Genomic DNA, 19,723 nt, shown 5'->3' with positions numbered 1-19,723 from the left:
CATGGTTTGCATCCCAGATGAGCCAACTTGAAACCTCAGGAAGCTAAATCCTAAATGTGACAATTAAACTATTTGGTTTCACAGTTTAGATGAAGCTTTTACCCCTCGTCACTGCACACTACATTATGTGAGAACAAAGTACCTTGTTTTGTTGAAATTTAAATTTGTGCTCTCCTCTTACCACTTTTCCAAAAGGGGGAGTTTGTATATAACACAATAGTTTTTCCCAAAATAGGAACGAAAATAGGAACGAAGTAACTCAATTAAATTACCAGGGGTGAATCAAAGATGCGTCTTTATTAAAGTACTTTTTTCCTCTCCGTGTCTGCGTGCTATCTGCAGTATCTGCAGTATAACTTGATAAACGCACCGTAATCACATCAGTTCAGTTACTGAGCCACGAGGGCGCGCAACAGGGTTGTGCACTCGCGCGTTCAAGTTTTTGTACCCACATGCTCGTTCGCAGAGCTCAGTCAGCGTTTGGCTCAGTAGTGGCAGCAGCAGGGGATCTAGGATTTCCACTTGTCAGTTATTCCCCGATACCGAAATCAAGTGCATCCCCACGGCTAAAATGTCTAAGTTGGATCAGATCCTTGTCCTCGACCCTCCCGTCGACCTCAAATTCAAAGGTAGGTGAATCGACATGTCCTGACGTGTCAAATGTCCGGCGAGTTGTGGTGGAGAAATAAAATACCTGACTGAAACGATTTCACGCTCCCTCGAGCGAGCTAGCTAGCGTCCACCGCCATTTTAAGTTAGCCGGGGACCAGACGGGCCGCTGCAGCCTCGCGCTGTAGTGACGCGAGTGGCCGGCGCGGCGAGTCCTTTCGACCCGATAGCCGTTCACGACCAGTTAACGTGAACTGACAACACCGAGCGAAGAAGTGACAGGACGCGGGGCAACTTGTAACTGTTAAACGGGAGGGAAGTGGGCACCGTGTTTGTCTTTAGATGCTACACGAGCTACTGACGTTGTGCTGCTGCTAGTGGTGTTAGCATCACTGGTGCTTCCTTCGGGCTCAGCCTAGTGCTACTCATAACGCAGACGTAATGTGGAAGGGATTTAACTTTTTTTCAAGCGACACGTGTAAGCGTCCAACCCGAGACTCTTTGGGCGGACACTTTGTCACGTTAAACTGTGAAAGTAACTCCTTGAATGACAAACTTTGCTTACTGAGGTTAACAACCGACACAGTTTTCAGCAACATGTTTGCGTTAGCTAAGGTTAGTTTCCTCGTCACTCCCCACCATTAAATGACACCATATATGCTCAGTGTGAGCGTTATCCCAGGTCATTCACAGGAAACCAAAGGAGCCCGCACTGATTGCTCGCCTGGCGTCGATAACGTCCAGTGATGTGTCAGTGAGCTGTTGGCTAATGGGAGCTGGGCAGCTCGCTCATGCAAGAGTTGACATCTCACTCGCTGCATTCTTTGCAGCTCTCCAACAAAAACCCGCCTTGTTTTCTCCTTTTTACACCCGTCCACCTTCTCTCGTCGCTCCAGAGACTTCCCAGGTGTATTTTGAAGTCTGCCATTTGTATGATTTCAACTGTTGCTCTGGTTACGGAGTGACAACGACGAGTGATCAAGATGACAGCTCACAGAGAAACGTCAGTGTAACTAGTCTGACAAGGTTGTGGTGTTTTTAAAACGACAATCCCAGTCCAGCATCGCTTCCCCATTATTCAGTTAGCCCAGAATTATTTCCTTCTCACTTCTTGTGTTCATCCCAGTCGATACATGATGGTCAGTGTGGTTTTTATTGTTCCTGAATGGACCACTTTTGTAGAACTGTGGCTTGGTCGGCCCTTTCTCTTGGTTATACTATGCTGCTTGTCAGTAAGGACTTGGTGTGAGTGGACACTGATTGTAGCCTTAACATGACAGGATTGTTGGAAAGGTCACCAGTTCAAATACCAGACCCGCAGCATAGCTGTTGGGTGGGGGAAAGTCAAAGATGTTTTTGGTGATAAGGTGTCCCATGTGGAACTAATTTGTCAAACCTTTGTACACTGTTACAAAATGCCAATCCTACATCGGATGATACCACAGGCTGAGTGGGTGCAAGAAAGCCTCACGTTGACCACAAAACTCGTAATCATTCGCTGTACTTTATTAAAGTGGTCAATTTTTTTTTTTTTAAATCAGGATCTTTCTTTCAGAGCTGTGACTGCTTTACCAGGTGCAGGACTTGTGGTGGTGAATAGAGCCGGTCAGTCAATGAAATTACAAAGGGATACAGCATAAGATAAACAAAGCTCATGTTGAGTTAAGTTTAAAACTAGCTAGTTAAAATGAAACTGTGTTGACTTTAAACTTTATCACCTGGTGAGACATTCATTTTGTGCAACAGGTTGGTGGTGCTTTAACAGACAACCTCTTCATTGAAGTAGTGAAATGGCGAAGAGTAGATGTTTAGCTGCACTTGTCAGCTCCTTTTGGATAGATACATTTGACCGTTTGACCGAAATAGATAAATGAAGGTTTGTCCTCAGCTGAACCTGAAATTTATATTTAATTTAGTCTGATGGCAGAGACATGGTTTGTCAAAATCTGATAATAGAGTGTACCCTCTACTTTGATCTGATTTAGGTAGACTATGTTCCAGTTAGAGTTGTTTTGATTAGTCACTCGGTTTACATTTTCTGTTATCAAGACCTGTTCAACTTTTAACCTGTGTGCTGGAATGGATGCAAAAAATAACGTCATCACAAAGCTGATAATCATTAATTGATAATTTATTGACCAGTTGTTCTATTCTATTGCACTAGGAACACAATGTGTGTAATCTAACGCATGAAGAACACAATCTCATGGTATTTCTGCTTAGTATGAGGATAACTAACAAGCTGATTTACAGATACACTTGCGCTGTATCTGCCCTCATACAATTTGAATAGTTCTCTTAACCTCTTGTTTATGCAGGCTTGAGTCCGAATACAATGTTATGCAAATAGGTAATGCACCTCAACTCAGATTCGTTGTTTCCCTATGGTTTTAATTGAAGGTTAGATCAGTCTAATCTAACTCAAATTGCTACATTGAAAGAGAAATGATCACTCAGTTTGGGAGGTTTTTTGGAAAATTAAATGGTTTGTATTGTGCCTTTTTTGAAAAATAATATGAGAAGAAGGAAGATGTGCTAAATTTGTCTATGTGTATCTGAGAGCTGGTCTGTTTTAGTGCTGCTGCTGGGATCCTCCAGCAAGCTGGAGGGGGCAGCCCTCCTTTCCTTGGATGGTATTTTTAGAATAGGACTGGCCTGGGGGGGACCCTAACTCGGCATTCATGCAACAAGATGAGAGAGATGGTGCTAACGCTGCTTGAGCAAAGGTGGCATCTCAGAGAGTTAGGCAATGGAGGCAGGCTATGTGGGAGTATATCTGATGTGCATAACTGCTTTCCTGTGTGCTATCTGTTTCAGTACTGATATAGTAATGCCTACACCTAGTGCTGGGCGGTATAACAAAACATCTGTATCACAGTATTTTTTTTTAAGATTCTTTCAGATCTTTCACAGTGTCATAGTATAGTACGACTAAATAAGTTCGCTATGTCAACAACTTTCTTTTTAAAACAACATAGTTTAAGATGGTTGTATAAACTGACCATAGGTCTGTTGTTGTAGAAACGAGGGCGACTGTGTCATTGTTGTTGGTATAATGTTAGGATAGAAGTTTGGCTGAAGTATTTTCGCCCTTGCAAGGCAGACCCCGAATCCAGTGTTTTAATCATTGATCTGAAATGTTTCAGTCTTTTTCAATTGTCCTTAGTGGGACCACGACTTTGCATTGGTGGCTTGTTATGCGTTCATAATTTTGCTCTCTCCACCGCTTGCTTTCCTGTCGTATGCAGTGTCACGGGGAAATGCATCTACAAGCGATGTCCGACTCTTTGGCTTCGCTGTTTCCCTGGGGCTACTGACGGCTTTGAATCCGACGCCCGCAATCGCACTCTTGGTAATCTATCATGTTTTGTGCTGAGGTGACACAGGTTGTTAGTTTTAGCACCACTGGCAACAACACTGACATATTTTAACAGACACAGCTCCCCTTGTAGTTCTTCCAGTACATCTCCGGTCTCTCTAACTCTTCATCCTCCATCTCTCTTTTCGGTTCTTGAATGCGTAGAAGCGACAGAGCCTCTCCTAGCTGTTAACAGATTGTTAGACGCCAGTTAGCAGCAATAACGTTACCCAGTATGCCGTTTGGTGGTTTGTAATTGTACAATTATTAGATTTACAAATTGTATACGTATCTCTGAGTTGTGTCAGTGTTTTACCCTGTTAAAGAGTTAGTTGTGGGGTTATTAATTGTTGTGTAAGTTATTACTATGAAGGGTACGCAGTTACCCTACCAGTACCATCTAGTCAGGATGCCTCCTGGACGCCTCCCATTAGAGGTTTTCCAGGCACGTCCAACTGGTAGGAGACCCCGGGGAAGACCGAGGACACGCTGGAGGGATTATATCTCCCGGCTGTCCTTGGAACGCCTCGGGATCCCCCAGAATGAGCTGGAAAGTGTTGCGGGTGAGAGGGAAGCCTGGGTCGGCCTGCTGAACCTGCTGCCACCGCGACCCGACCCTGGATAAGCGGCTGATAATGGATGGATGGATGGTACGCAGTTAAGAGGGTTCCCTTCTCAATGCACTCTTTGGCTCTTCCCGACCGTAGCGCTCTTTATGGCTATTCTCGGTATATGAAAAATGTATATCATATTGGAAATTAAAACGGCATGAATTGGTATACACCAGCTCACAGTACCACATAGTGTCAAGATTTATCTTGGTCGACCTTAAATTCTTTCCTACAGAAATTACACAGTTGTTTTAGGTCTGCATGCTTTATTTGTGTCTGTGTGACAGAAAAGGGTTTGATAAATAAATTGATGCTTCTCTTGGCCTACCAGCAGGTAAAGGATATTAGGAAGGCTTCAGGCATGTGCAAAGTCAAGAGGAATGGTTTATAGGCTGTAATTATCATGCCTGCCATGTACGCTTGAACTGTTCCAAGTCACTTACCTCCACTCCTCACTCATTCAAAACCTCCGTAAGATCACTATATTTCAACTTAAGAAACTCCAGGCTTGGACTCCATTACTCCTCTGACTCAGTTAATAGCAGTGGGATGAGAATGGATAAAATGGTGTATCTTGACAAACAATGTTTGTGGTCATTAAAATCTCACAAGTGTATATTGGCACCAACCATCTGTGTTACAGTAACCTGGTATGACCTCAACAGGAAGCATCTCATGTATTCTGCCTCCTACCTTCAAAAAAAAAAATGATACACGAAAAACTAAGATGTTGGAAGTGAGATTATACATAGATGTGGCAAATTAGGTTTTTCAGGTTTGTAGGAATGCCTTTGTGACGCACTTGTGTTGAAAACAACGCCCCAGTCATTCCTATAACTATACGTTAGCTTTAGCTGGGTGGAGCCACTCCAATCTGGTCATGCATTGCTTCTTATCTCTCTGAGAACTATGTGTGAACGAAGGCTGTATGTGGGCTTTGTGAAGTTCTGAGCAACCAAGCTGTAAAAAAAAAACAACTAGAAAAAATATTTAAAAGCTTTTATCTCTTGGGAACTTTCTATGTTTTTATGCACGAAAACAATGCAAAGGAGTCCATAGTCACAATCAAATGATGATTCAGGAGATCATGAAGAAAACTATCATGTGTTAAGACCTTTTTTTAATAACTATTCCTGGAGGCACAAGAGACAACTAATGATGATTTAGTAAAAAGGGATTTAGAGTATCCGAACCGTTTATCCTATTTAGGGTCGCGGGGCACTGGAGCCGATCCCAGCTGTCATTGGGCGAAGGCAGGGTTCACCCTAGACTGGTGACCTGTCCAGGGTGTACCAGTCCATCTCAGGGCACATGTATAGACAGACAACCATTAACACCTACAGCCAATTTAGAGCCTCCAATTAACCTGAGCTGCATGTCTTTGGACTGTGGGAGGAAGCCGGAGAACCCGGAGGGAACCCACGCTGACACTGGGAGAACATGCAAACTCCACACAGAAGGACCGCCCAGACCGGGCCCCTCTTGCTGTGAGACGACAGTGCTAGCCACTACACCACCGTGCAGCCTATTTTTAAGTATCGTTAGTTATATTTGTTCCGAAAGTGTACGGAAGTAGCATATCACATGCCATGGTTAAGTCATGTTTGAGACTGAGAATAAGACCACAAATCCTGACAATATCCTGTAAAGAAAGAAAGAGAGTATCCTTTATTAATCCCCTTGGGGAAATTCTTCTCTGCATTTGACACATCCCTGGGGATAGGGAGCAGTGGGCAGCCCGGTGAGGCACCCGGAGAGCAGTTAAGGGTTCAGTGTCTTGCTCAGGGACACTTCGACATGTGAGCTATGGGGGGACTGGGGATCGAACCGGCTACCTTGTGGTTGCGGGACTAATTCTGATATCCTTTAACTCCCTCTCCCGCTCTCAAATATTGTTGAATATTCCTCACACCAAAAGTGGGATGAGAGACAACTCGGTATCCCTCGCTCAGTCAGTGACAAACTTTAGGGCTGGCTCCCACTTTGAAGCACTCAAGTCAAAACCAGATGCCAGTTTTTGGCAGCACCCAGTTCATTATGTTGATTTAGGATGCAGCGGCACCACACTGGTGTAATGCCGCTGCCTTTACAAATGTACAGAAATCCACACTGTTTTACATGAAGACACCTATCAGAGTTTTGTTGATCTAGAGGTGGAATAGAATTTTACTACCGCCTCGTTATTTTGTATGCAGGATAGACACAGGTCATGGGACACCTCCTTTCAAGACTCTAAGGCTTATTGTAAGGTTGTTTTTTATTTTGTTTTACTTGGCATCCATTTGTGTTTTTGATGTCTAAACCTTCATTAGGTTAGAGACCTAATGAAGCAAGCTCTGTCACAAGATGGAGAGCTAATTATTGATCCTCTTGATGTGTGACCTGAGTTCACCTTTTCTTGGAGCTCCTAACCTTCATGGATGTCTCATGCTAAGCTTTCGTTTGTCGGTGGTAATACCCTCTATCAGGACTGTATAATTCATGCATTTTTTTTTAAATGCAGTTTTTATGTATTAATAATGAGTTCCCATTCTGGCTAGTGTTCTTCATCTATCAAAACTTCAGTAATTCAGCTTCAAGCCAAGGAAGTTGCTATTCAATTAGTCCTCTTAATCATATCGGCCTAATTGAGTTGTTTCTTGGCGGTATTTTTCACCTGATCCTTCTAAAGGTCTTTGGCACTAACACACTGTCAGGCTTATCTGCCTTTAGGGGGTGAACTTGAGTTCATAACTTGAAATATTGAATTTGATCTATTTCTGTAGTTACACTAAGTATGCAATATATTTACCTCCCATTCTAAAGGAATTTATGTCGCCATTTCAATTTAATGCAGCAGCAGTTTCTTTAAGTTTTGCTGGAAAAAGTTTTGTCTGGCTTTATTTTTCATTTTACAGTTGAGTGGTGGTGGTATGCCAACAGGAGAAGAGCGTACTCTAAAATACAGACGTAATAATGCACTTGCGTTTGTCACTATTTGTCCATCAGGTCCTTTTACAGATGTAGTCACCACCAATCTCAAACTGAGGAACCCTTCTGACAGAAAAGTGTGTTTCAAAGTGAAGACAACTGCGCCGCGCAGATACTGTGTACGGCCAAACAGCGGCGTCATCGATCCCGGAGCAACTGTCATTATCTCTGGTATGTAAATGTTCTTACTATTAGTCTTTATTCCTTTTTTATATACAGTGACAAGACATTCCTTTAGCCCATAAACAGGTTAATTGAGCGCTAGAGGGCTGATGTTTTTGTAAGCCAACCTGGATGTTAGCATAGCACTAGTTCCTTCAACAACAAGACAATTGGATTTTTCCATTGCATTTTGGATTATTGCTGAGAATAAGTTCTGTGACAAACAAAAGTTTCTGATACTTACAAATGTTTTTCAACAAAACAAATGAACACCATCTTTTTTTTTTTTTTTTTTTTTTTTTTTTAGGCTGAATGTAATCACCAGAAGTAAAAAGTAAACATTTTGTCTATAAAAAAACTACACAATGATGATTTTGTTAATACTCCTACTCGTATAAATATTCCTTTATCTTTAAACTTCCTTATCAGTTTATTTATATTTTTAGAATTAGTAAATGTTGTTTGGAGAGCAGCAACAGCAATCTTTAGAACAACCAAGTCATTATATATACTTAATAATATCTCTCTGGAAATCAATCTAAAACGTTAATACAAAAATCACATGTTCTTGTGAAGTTTAGAAAGCATGAAGAAAACAGAAATTAGCCCGTATTAGTCCCTCCTCCTGTCTTATGTCCTCCTCCCTCAGCTGCCTGCAGGTACCGCAAGTAGAGAAAGGAGGGTCTCGAAATATGGAGGTTTCATATGGATAACTCTCTATATTTAATTTAGTGTGAGATTTTCTTATTAATTAACTGGTAAGTTGATGGGTGTCGGGCTATCAAGAGCAAAATTAACCAAAACTAACATTCCTAGTCCCAATACGTAGTATGCCAAAAAATACCAGCATATCCTGCTGCAGTCGGATTCATTTTGCAGTATGCAATCCAGCATGTTTTCCTTGCTATTCTGACCCACAATCCTCTGCTCAATGGATATAAGAGTGGCATAGCATTGCGCCAAGTAGGATGTCCCAATTGAATGCTTACTGCATGCGACAGTACATATTTTGCTAGGGCAGCTGCAGTATGTACCAAAAATAAAAAGTATGCAATTTGGAACACAGTGCAAATCAGGGATGTAGCACAATTTGGTCACAGGTCGACAAGGTCATGTTAAGTTGAAGCTGAGGCGTTAAAGTCCCTAGCTGTCATTGTGGAAGCTGTTTTTACCAAATCATCAATCCCACAATGTCCACATTCCAGTATGTGATGTAGTGTACATATTTAATTTAGACAGAAACTGACTTGGAACTTTAATGGCCAAATATTTGTTTTTGTTTTTTTAGATTCACTTGGTCAGTTAACTACTGCAAGTGGGTATTGCTATCCAGTATTTTAGTGTTTAAAAATATAAATGTATGGAACCCAAAGCTAAGGAATTGGATGCTGGATAATGTATCATGCAAATTTTCAAAAAGGAAAGGCTGCAGAGTAAGATATCTTCAGATCTTATAAATATATCAACTTTATTTCAGACACAAGTTCGTATAAAAAAACACAAGAACTAATAAATACAATACGAGGACACCAAGACACAGGTATAATCATTGCAGTTCAAAAGTCACTCCTGGTGAAAAGATATTTCCATAATAATTGACGTGATGGGAACTTTCTGTCAATATCTTTTTGCTATAATGCAATGATGGTACTCAGGTGGGCAAGGTGGCATCGAGCCAGCGGTATCGGACACACCGCTGCCGTTTAGTGATCAAGCAGCCGCTGCTTTGAAAACATGTTACCATTGTACATTACAAGTGACATTAATTCAATCCGCTTGCAAGGAGCAGCCATGCATCTTAAAATGGTAAATTGGATGTGATAGAATTAACTAATAAAAAAACCTGGAGCATGATGAGCAGATCTTTAACCCTTAATGTGGGAGGAATGTACTAACTTCAGATTTCCACATTACATAAAGAACATTGTTCATTTGTGGCTTGCTGAAGTAAACATCTATTTAGATTTGTCAATTAGATTTGTTTTACATTTCTGGCCTTCATCAGGGCATGAAGAGAAATGGAAGTCATGTAATTTGTTTACAGGTAATTTGAAGGTTTAAAGGATCACATGGTAATTAACCGCTTGAGGTTCCATATGGCAGATACTAATAAAAGGTGAAATGGCATATATCATTCAATTTAAACATCTTCACTGAGGTTTCAGGTTCTGTTATAAATATTCTATGTTTCCACGTTTTTAAACACCGAGTTCAGAGGAAGCATTAAAACTAAAATAATCTTCATTAATATGATTGTATTGAAATCGACTACACCACTCTTAGGGTAACGACCAGGACAGAAGCACTCACACTTGGATCTGAAATAAAACGATAAAAAAAAAAAAAAAACATACCCAAGGGACAGTTCTTACTAGGAATGCTCCGTTGCCCTACGAGCAACATGCAGCTACAGGCTAGTTAAACTGATGCCACTTGTCTCTGCGTGACGAGCTACAACTTTAAAGTTGAGCTGGTCTCGGCTATTTTCAGTGCTCCAATGACGGGTTGAAGCGTCAATCAATCGTGTTTTTGTTTTACCCCTTTCTGTTCTTAAAATAAAAATTTCTTCAGCCAACCCCCAGTGCTATTTAATGACATAACTACGTCAAAGAGAGCTTGCCTTGGCGAGAATGTAGCTGGCCGTTTAGTTGCTTTTGTTGCTCGTAGTGTGAACATGGCACTAGAAAAACTAGCACACAACCGAATGAATTCAAATGCAAGGCAAATGAAATTAAATCAAAATTCTGTAAAAGAAATTGCCATCCATATGGACACAGTCTCACCTCTTTTCACCCCTGATGACTTTGCATCCCTGTAATCAACAAACACGGGCACATCCTGAGTGCAGAATCATCATTGTGTGCGGTAACCAAAAAGCCCCATCATCTATCATTCTGTCGAGCACCAACGACCAGAGACAACCTTGTACATACTTATCCCACTTGGCTTCATTTAAAAAGGTAAAATATGGAAAATAGGGCAGTAGGGCGGCTGTAGCTCAGGGGGATAAGTGGTCGTCCCACAACCACAAGGTAGCCGGTTCGATCCCCAATCCCCCCACAGCTCACATGTCGAAGTGTCCCTGAGCAAGACACCGAACCCTCAACTGCTCCATGGGCGCCTCACAGGGGCTGCCCACTGCTCCCTATCCAGGGATGGGCCAAATGCAGAGAAGAATTTCCCCAAGGGGATTAATGTTTCTTTTCTTAAATGCAGTCATTGTAGCTATACCACTAATGATGAAACTAATGAAGAAATTCAAGCAACAGGTGAAAATTCTAAATATGTACAATGGAAAAGAGCGCCATAGAATGAAGATCACTGGTTTACGAAAGCTTAAGCCATCATATTTTTTTGTTCTACAACATTAAATACATTAGTGGCTTTAAAAAAAAGGTTGCTCACAAGTGGCTAAATGACACTAAATGTCTTGGTGAACACTGGTCCGCCTTCAGCTTTGTGGCGGTGACGGGAAGTCACCCGTCCGTGATATGCTTTGTTTATAGCCTAACGTTTGTGAGGATTATCTTGTTGAACAAAATGTCATACTCATTCCTCACCCGCATGTCTTTTGGGAGGAAGTAACAGAGCTGATTGTCCAAGTGTTTCAGAATCGCACACAGAGCTACAGATCGGAGGAGAGGAGGACACCGTTCCATAGAAAGTAGGGGAAAGCTGCACGCAAGTGACTCAGAAAAAAAGTCTTGAGCAGGGAAAGCCTGGTACAATTTTTTATTTTTTTTTCAGATGATGGTGGTAAATACAACTGTCATAATATAGGCAAAACAAATTCCATGACTTCCATTTTCCTTCCTGCTCTGATGAAGCATGTTGGTTTGACTGGGCCAGAATAGATTTGGGAAATTGAGTCAACTTTGTCCTGAAAATGTATTTCTGGGATTTACTATGCTGATTATTTCCATAATAGTTTTTCTGTCCAGAGATGTCTTTGCTCAAATGTTTTAACATTGTTCATCTTTCATTTACAGTCATGCTGCAGCCCTTTGATTATGACCCGAATGAGAAAAGTAAACACAAATTCATGGTGCAGACGATTTTTGCCCCGTCAACTGTTTCTGACATGGATTCATTGGTGAGTGATTTTTATTTACTTAAAGACTTTTAGCAAAGACGTTGTTTACTATAGTAAAACATCTACTTTTTACAGTTGTCATTAGCCCATTCAATGTTTGGAAATCCACACGCCTTCAGTAATACGGATGCATTGAAGTTGGAGCGTGACACAAATGCTGGTGTTACTCTGTATTATACAAACTCTACTCTACAGTTTGCCCTCACGAAAATAAACAGCCAAAGCAGTCTCGATGGAACAGTTGTCCAAACGGAAGGCTCATCGATTTAATTTTTTGTAGATCAAATGATGTCCAACTGGATTTTTACTCTCCATGAATCCAAAATGTGTTTTGTGTCCTGCTGCAAGAAGTCACTGTTCACCGTTGTGTACAGTTAACTAGGTCCTCTTGTACCCAAGGCAGCTGAGAATATTCTTCACCAACAGTAAAATGGGGTAGAACGCAAATAAGCTGGACTCTCTCAAAACTAATAGTAAAACAGACAAAAGTTTAAACTACATTGTTTACCCTGAAAAGGCAAGTTTATTTCACACAAATTTCAATTTTATTTGTGTGTTTTCTTTTAATAATCTTAAATTCTTGTTTAAGATAAATACAGATTACAGTGGAAACCCCACTGTAATCATTAAAATCATATCCATACATTTGAACACCTCAGTACATCTTTACATATTCCATAGGAAAAACTGGAAATTAGGAACAAAAATTATACGTTTTTGATCAGTAGTCCGCTGAATTTGGTCATCAAATATGGCTGAGTTGTTGGCATTCTGCTGAGTTCCTAGGTAAAGCTCTCTGCTCTTGGATAAGGTAAAAAAAAGTAAGAGATGCATTCTCCGTTGTCCACCAGAGGACAGCAAAGGCATGTACAGTCTGTAAAACGTTCACATACCTTGAAGTCATGTTCATGAATGGACTTGTCACAAACAAGAAGCAAAATCCAGGAAGTGTCGAGGAACAATGGTCTCACTGGTTCTGATGAGTAAACTGGAGTCTAATAAGGTTTCTGCTTTATCAGGTAAATTAGTTCCATGGCATTACTCACCTGTTATGATGACATAAATGATGACCACGTATGACAAGCAATTATCTGCTTTATGAGCACTTGTACTCCAAACACCTTTTGTTTATAGAGTATATAAAATCACAAAACAAATGGCTCAGAATTGAGGAGCTAACATTATGGAAATGTGTCCCTCTAAAATTACAGACTTCAAACTAGTGGTAAAATGAGACGAGAGGGTGCAACTGTTTTTAAATGAAGCTGTGCATGTTTAATGTCCATAGATTCAAGACTGTGTGTGTGTGTGTGTGTGTGTGTGTGTGTGTGTGTGTGTGTGTGTGTGTGTGTGTGTGTGTGTGTGTACACAATCCAGCTGTTAGCAGCTCGAGTTGATGAATAACATGCCCATTTTTTTCATCTCCACCAGTGGAAAGATGCAAAACCCGATGACCTCATGGATTCCAAGCTGAGATGCGTCTTTGAGCTGCCTTCAGAAAACGATAAAGTGGTAAGAGATGCAGCCTCACATTAAAATGACTTATATCCACTTAGTTTAAATACAAAACTGAAGCAAAATGAAGAGGCTAGATCTAGGAAGAACTTTCTTTCTGCTCTAGCAGTGCTGGAAAGTATCTGAGTACCTTTTTAGGTTCCAAGCACAATTCTGAGATACTTGTACTTATAATTGAGTATTTTCATTGTATGTTATTTCAAGTACACGTGAAATGTTTTACTTTTAACGTTGTTACATTTATTTGGCAATAATAGTTTCTTGTTAGGCTACTTTGCAGATTCATATTCTTAATACAAAACGACTAATAAAATATGATTTAGTAATAAATATATATAGCCCAATAATTAAGTATACAATGTAGTTGAAATTAGCTCAACTTTTAAAGTGATGATTATATTTATCCATCATTAATTATAATTCAATAATATTGTTAATGTAAATGTAATTAATTCTTTTGGTACTAATAAATCATGATCATTGGTTGTATACATTTGAATGGTGATGACGTGGTTAAAAAAGGTGTGTGTGTTTACTTAGTAGTTTGGTCCGAACGTTGGTTCATGGTCAAGTTAAGTGTGCTAACATTGAAATAGCAAGTCTAGACTTGTATCTGCACATTTAAGACTCAATACCTCAACATTGCTCTCAATATGACCCTGGTGGGGTTTTTATTAGACTGCCTTACATTAAATGTATTTCTAATGTTTTTTTCAATCCCTATAGTCATACATGGGATGCAGCAACTCCATGAACTTGGCATCAGCATTGACCACAGGGTTGAATCAACACCTCTCTAACAGTGTCAAAAAAAACACAGTGTCATAATGAACTGGTGACTCTCTGAACACTGAGAGCCTGTATTAATGAGCTCTGTGTAATCAGGATTTAGATAAGCAGTGCTGCTGGACAGCTCGGCGGGTCCTCACAGTTCAGGTGAAAATGCCAACAGGGCCCAGCCAGATTTAGCTTACATTAAGAGGCTCAGCAGTGTGGGTATGCGGACTGCTGAGTCAACGCGGTAGTCCGCATACCCGCGGTATCTGCTCTCTGCTTTGGCGCATGTAGCATGTATGTATGTGCAAAATGTTTATAATGTGAATGTGTAGACTGAATAAGTAGTTTAATGTGCAATGTCATAGTGTGGAACAATTGTGTTTTAAGCATATGTAATATGGCTATCAAAACAAAATGTGTTTGTTTTTTTTGGAGTAACAAAATGTGTCACACTGAAGGCTGGTTAACAATTACTACAAAGTTCTTGCACACAGAAAACCACTGACATTCCTACTTTTGGGGGCAACTTTCAACACAAAGGTTCTATGCCAAAAAAAAGGTCCCCATTGTTTGGTTTCAGACGGGAGCGGTGGGTTGTTACATGACCGCCAGTACTAAAAGCGCTATTCGAAGGAGAACTTGTTTGAATGCACAGATATTTTGCGCTAGTTTGTACATCCAAGGGACATTCTTTTCTCTTCCTTTTCTGACACTTCCACCTGTCTTCTCCAGGGTATACACAGCTTCTCTACGCTGTACCTCACGAATAATTGTGGTTGATGCTGGTGTGACTCTTTTATATTTCACAATGAGGGAGCTCAGATTATTTGCTGTTAATGATTTGGTCCTCTTAAGCTCGTAGTGAGATGTTTTGAAGATGCAGAGCAGGCTTCAGTTAAGATATCCCGACGTTCCAGAACCTCCAGATGCGACCGTGGGGGCCGTAGGTGTCGCACTGTGCGGCATGTAGAGTGAACCTTAGACAACCCCATCATGGCTGTGCTCTTGACGTTTTAGCACTGTCTGTGTGCCCCCCCACCCCACCTCCCTATAGACCACTCGTTTTTTCTTTTTTTGGGCTGTGGGAGAAGTGCCTAACAATCTTCTTGCATATCAAAGAATGCCTATTTCAAACCAAAGGCCTCTGTTCTCTCTCTCTCTCTCTCTCTCTCTGGTGTGATTCTTGGGGAAGCAGCAGCTTTTCAGTTCAAAGTCATTGTCGACAAAATGCTCAGTTAGGCTGCCGGTTAAGCCACCCTGCTTGATCACAGGTCTTTAGTAGTTGAATAGAACTCCACCCGAGTCGTTTCCACTTCAATCTCTTTGTGCTTGGACCAATTTGTCTTGTCACACTATGTAGCGGCTTTGAATTAACTATTGTTTGCTCAGTGTCGCTGAGCCTGAATCCAAACAAAATATCTTCATCTACCTAATAGGTTGTGTTTTTCTTTTTTTTGGGCCACTAGTCTAGCCTCAGCCTTGTCCTTGGCATCCATTTTAGTCATGTAACCATATGCTGCGGCTGCACACGCTTCACTGTATAAACAGAGACTGACAGGTCAACTCTTTATCATGAGCGTAGATAATGAGCAGACGGCACACAAGCAAGGATTAATTGGGAATGGTCATGTTCGCACGCGCATGTTTTTATTTCTTTAGATCCCACCCTTTTGCGGTTATACAATCGCACAGGCTGACATTCCTATTAAATAATTCTAGCTACCTCAAAAGTAAAGCTGCTCGATTAACCCGTTTAGTATTATTTCATACAAAGAAGACCTGGGCCTTGATGGACATTCATATAAATGCTTTCCTTAGATTGTGGTACAATGCATAATAACATCATATCCTGTCTGTGTAATGATCCTCAACCCTCGTCCACTGTTACGACAGTTGTTGTATGTCCACTACAAAGCCCTTAATTTCCTCATGCCGTCATGTTGCCTCTTCCATAAAACAAAGCCACATCAAAGGTGACTTTTGGAGGGACACATTTCCTTTCTGGTCTCTTTTGATCTGGCACCGTGAGTTTCTGGGCCTCCGAGAGGGCTGCCTTTCCTTGGCACAGGCTCCCGTCTCAGGGCGAACCTCCCCACTTAGCTCAAGACATGGTGGATTTCACTTCATTGGTTCTCTCTCTCTCTCTCTCTCTCCTGGTTGGGCAGAATGACGTTGAGGCGACCAAAGCCGCCCCTGTGATGAACTCTGCGAAGGCCGACTCCTCAGCAGCAATGGTGCCTGCATCTGCCTCAGTGGACGATACAGAGATGAAGAAAGTGCTGGAGAAGTGCAAGAGGCTGCAAGCTGAGATGAGCAAGCTGGTTGATGAGAACCGGCAATTAAAGGTCAGATCTGTTAAGTGACTTTCATAACGTGATGAAGCATTCTGGTTTTATAGGCCTTTATCACAGCAGCCATTTTGACTATCATTGCCCATCACGATTTCTATTCGCGCGTTGTGGTGACGGTGACAATGAGCAAGCGTGCACGGCACCAGGAACCTGAAATGGAATTCAGCCGTCATTAATTTAATTATTTTAACCTGTACTTTTCCTTCTGTGTCATGGAAAAATGTGTTGTGTGAAAAAAGCCTTGTTGTTTTCATTTGAATGTATTTTACAAAGGATGAAAGGGAATCAATGGATCATGTGGTATATAGCATAATGAGACTCGAAGAGAAAATAATAGACTTGTCATGAATCAGTGTTCAGAGAACTGATGCCGTATTGCTCTCTAGAGGTTTAGCGATAATCTTGCAGTAATTCCAGCTCCACCTCTTGGACAAAATCACCATGACCTCACCCGCTTCTGGTATTCAGTCTATGGTTTAGCCTGTTCTGCTATTAAAGAGGTCAGAGTGCTGCAATATTAAACAATGTAAAAGCTCTGACCAGAGCATCACTACTTGGTAGGCTTCGAGTGTGAACACATCAGATGAAACTGTACAGGTATGTTGAGATCAAAATGAAGGCAGAGTTTGGAGATGGGTGTGGTCAGAGCAAGGGAACAGGAAGTGTGAATGGTAGATGGTCTCTATTTTATGAATAATTACGACTGCCAGGTAGAATGCACTGTGGCCATTAAGGTTAATCTGGAGATGATGTCTGTTACTTGACCACTACTTCGTAGATGAAAAGGTTTCAGAGCCCCTCTCTGTAAACATGCCTGTATTCTACAGATCTGTTGACCTTTTTCTGCTCTGCCCCTCTCCCTCTGTTACAGGATGATGGTATTAGGATGAGAAAGATACCTCGCTCAGACCACATGGCATCAAACTCAACTAGCCTCCTCGGCCGAGAAGCCAGCACCGCCTCCCTGCCCTCCCTCCTCGTCGTCATAGCAGCCATCTTCATCGGATTCTTCCTAGGGAAGTTCATCTTGTAGACTGGGAGATGCATGCCAGCCGTATCCCCCCACCCCACCCCGGCTCCGGAATAAAACAGGCCTGGAAAAAAAACAGAAGTCTTTTGTGTTGACTTTGCCATATCATTGGTAGTGTGGCCTCCAGTGAACACATCTGTACAGCATCATTCAAAGGCGTCGCCTTTTTACAATCTCACGCGGTTAGTACACACACAGTTGAGAAAAGAAAGGCGACAAAAAAAGTGAATGTTTTTTTTTTCTTCTGTTTTTTGATGGCTGGATACAGGTAATGTGGTGGGACAATGCAAGTTGTATACTATCAGTCAACATGGAAGATGCACCTAGAGTGAACCATGGGCAAGAGGCAGTTAAAAGATCCATTCTCTCTCTCTCTCTCTCTCTCTCTCTCTCTCTCTCTCTCTCTCTCTCTCTCTCTCTCTCTCTCTCTCTCTCTCTCTCCGTCTGTTGTTTTTAATAGGAATGGAATGTTAGGTGTCTTGTAAATGTTTTAAATCCTTTTAAACAAAAAAGGAAAGAACTTCCATAAAATGACCTTGCTACCTGTTGCTGGATTGCCTCTGAAGTACATTTGTTCAGTTTGTAATTTCTACTTCTTATCTTGGAATGTTCAGGTCCAGCTGGGGATAATATAGGTGCCTCCTTCTTGTTCGTTTCTGTTCTTTCCTTTTCCTCACAACACCAATGCAGACTTTATATTATTATTATTATTATTATTATACAAATCATATATTCCTTCTGAGGCAAATATTGACTGAAATAAGGTCTCCGTTCTTAAAATTCTGTCCCATGGTATTAAGCATTGAAGAAATAAAAAAAAATTAAAATATGGCTTTTCCTGTCTCTACCCTTTTTAATGATACACCCTTAAATGTGAGTTATTAGATACCATAAAATGAGTGTATTTCGTTTGCCGTGTTTTCCCCTCCGTATTGACACAAACATTTTGTATTCGATGTTTTCTTTTTTAGTAGAAGGTAAATGTACAATATGTGATACTCTGTGTTTTAATTACTCTTGACATTTCTACACTTCTTTTTGCTTTCAGTGATTAGTTGCTAAGAGTTATAGAAATTGCTTGTCAACCCTCATGCACCTCTGTTATGGCCTTTTTAATTGAAGAACACTCAACACACAAGTTAAGTTATGCTTTGTTTATTGAAGGGATTCATCAAAGTGGAAGTTTGGATCTCCTTTGGACTCTAAATGTAGTTATAAAGGGAGGAGATTATTTTACATTTGAATGGTTTCATCTTGCACAAAGTAATCTTTTGGTTATTAAGTCACAAACTTAATTCAGCATGATGGCTAAAATACAGAACCTTCTTTACAAGATTCTTATTTCCCTCAAAAGTGAAACCTGCAATCATTTAATTAAAGCGTAACGTAGTATGATTCATACCGTCTCCTGGAGGACAGGGTAGCGTGGGAAAAGACCACTACATTTGATTTGTTTCTTCTTTGCAGTAGTGAGAGGGAGACTAAAGCATCACATGCTTTACTCTTGTGTATGTATATATGTGTGTGTATATATATATGTGTGTATGTAAAGCATGTGATGCTTTAATTTAGACAGAAATTTGCATAAGCATTCTTTTTTTCGGCAAATTTATAAAGCCGCAAGTACACCTGATTCAGTTTTTCATATCTCAATCACTGGAGTTGATCGCACACGCCTCGTTTCCACTCCCACACCTGTAGAAACGCCCTTAAAACTTTTTGCGTGTTGGGCCTCGGGCCACTGCACCACCAGTTGTGACCAAGTGATGAGAACAGCGAAGAAACAGTTTCTCACCTATACTGACTTTTTTATAACTTTTTTTGACAGGCTATACTACTATCACGATATTTTACGGAATACTATAGTATGACTTATTTCATGGCCTTTTCAACATCCTATACAATACAATGACATACAATGATTGTATGACATCCTATAATATTACCTTTTACATTTTTTTTTTTTTTTTTTGGACGTCCCATACTTTACTTTTTTTTATATAGAATTACTTTTTTCCACAGACTTTAATATTACTTGTTTTCACATTTTACACTGACATTCTGGAAAACTTTAGGCATACCTAAATCTTTTAATGACTATGACTTAAGACTTTTCCCAGCATACTATGGGACTATTGTATGACTACCATGACTTTTCAATAATGATTTTCTCATACTATTTACATATTTTTCAACATACTTTAATAGTATACTTTTCATGACACTTTAATTCCAGACTACATTGTA

The 19,723-nt window shown here is 40.6% G+C and overlaps 1 protein-coding gene across 2 annotated transcripts; it reads left to right on the top strand.

Annotated features, from left to right (window-relative positions):
• The first annotated feature begins 500 nt into the window (after positions 1–500).
• vapal (VAMP (vesicle-associated membrane protein)-associated protein A, like) lies at positions 501–18,308 on the top strand. 2 transcript variants are annotated; one of them, XM_079215619.1, is made up of 6 exons: positions 501–629; positions 7,567–7,719; positions 11,700–11,803; positions 13,235–13,312; positions 16,261–16,440; positions 17,318–18,308. In XM_079215619.1, exons 1-6 carry the CDS (start codon positions 572–574, stop codon positions 17,477–17,479), a joined length of 735 nt encoding a protein of 244 aa, XP_079071745.1. In that variant the 5' UTR covers positions 501–571; the 3' UTR covers positions 17,480–18,308. The 2 variants fall into 2 exon arrangements, with proteins under 2 accessions (XP_079071745.1, XP_079071744.1); XM_079215618.1 differs by having other exon boundaries at positions 13,235–13,315.
• Positions 18,309–19,723: the final 1,415 nt, after the last annotated feature.

Source organism: Taurulus bubalis (assembly GCF_910589615.1).
Source record: "Taurulus bubalis genome assembly, chromosome: 1".
In the NCBI taxonomy this organism is placed as follows: domain Eukaryota; kingdom Metazoa; phylum Chordata; class Actinopteri; order Perciformes; family Cottidae; genus Taurulus; species Taurulus bubalis.
Note: the sequence above shows the minus strand (reverse complement) of the source record. Positions and strands in the feature narration are given on the sequence as shown.

Coding starts and splice junctions, on each gene's coding strand:
- vapal (XM_079215618.1), top strand. CDS start 572: ATGTCTAAGTTGGATCAGATCCTTGTCCTCGACCCTCCCGTCGACCTC. Junction 11,804..13,234: donor TTTCTGACATGGATTCATTG/GTGAGTGATTTT, acceptor CATCTCCACCAG/TGGAAAGATGCAAAACCCGA. Junction 16,441..17,317: donor ATGAGAACCGGCAATTAAAG/GTCAGATCTGTT, acceptor CCTCTGTTACAG/GATGATGGTATTAGGATGAG.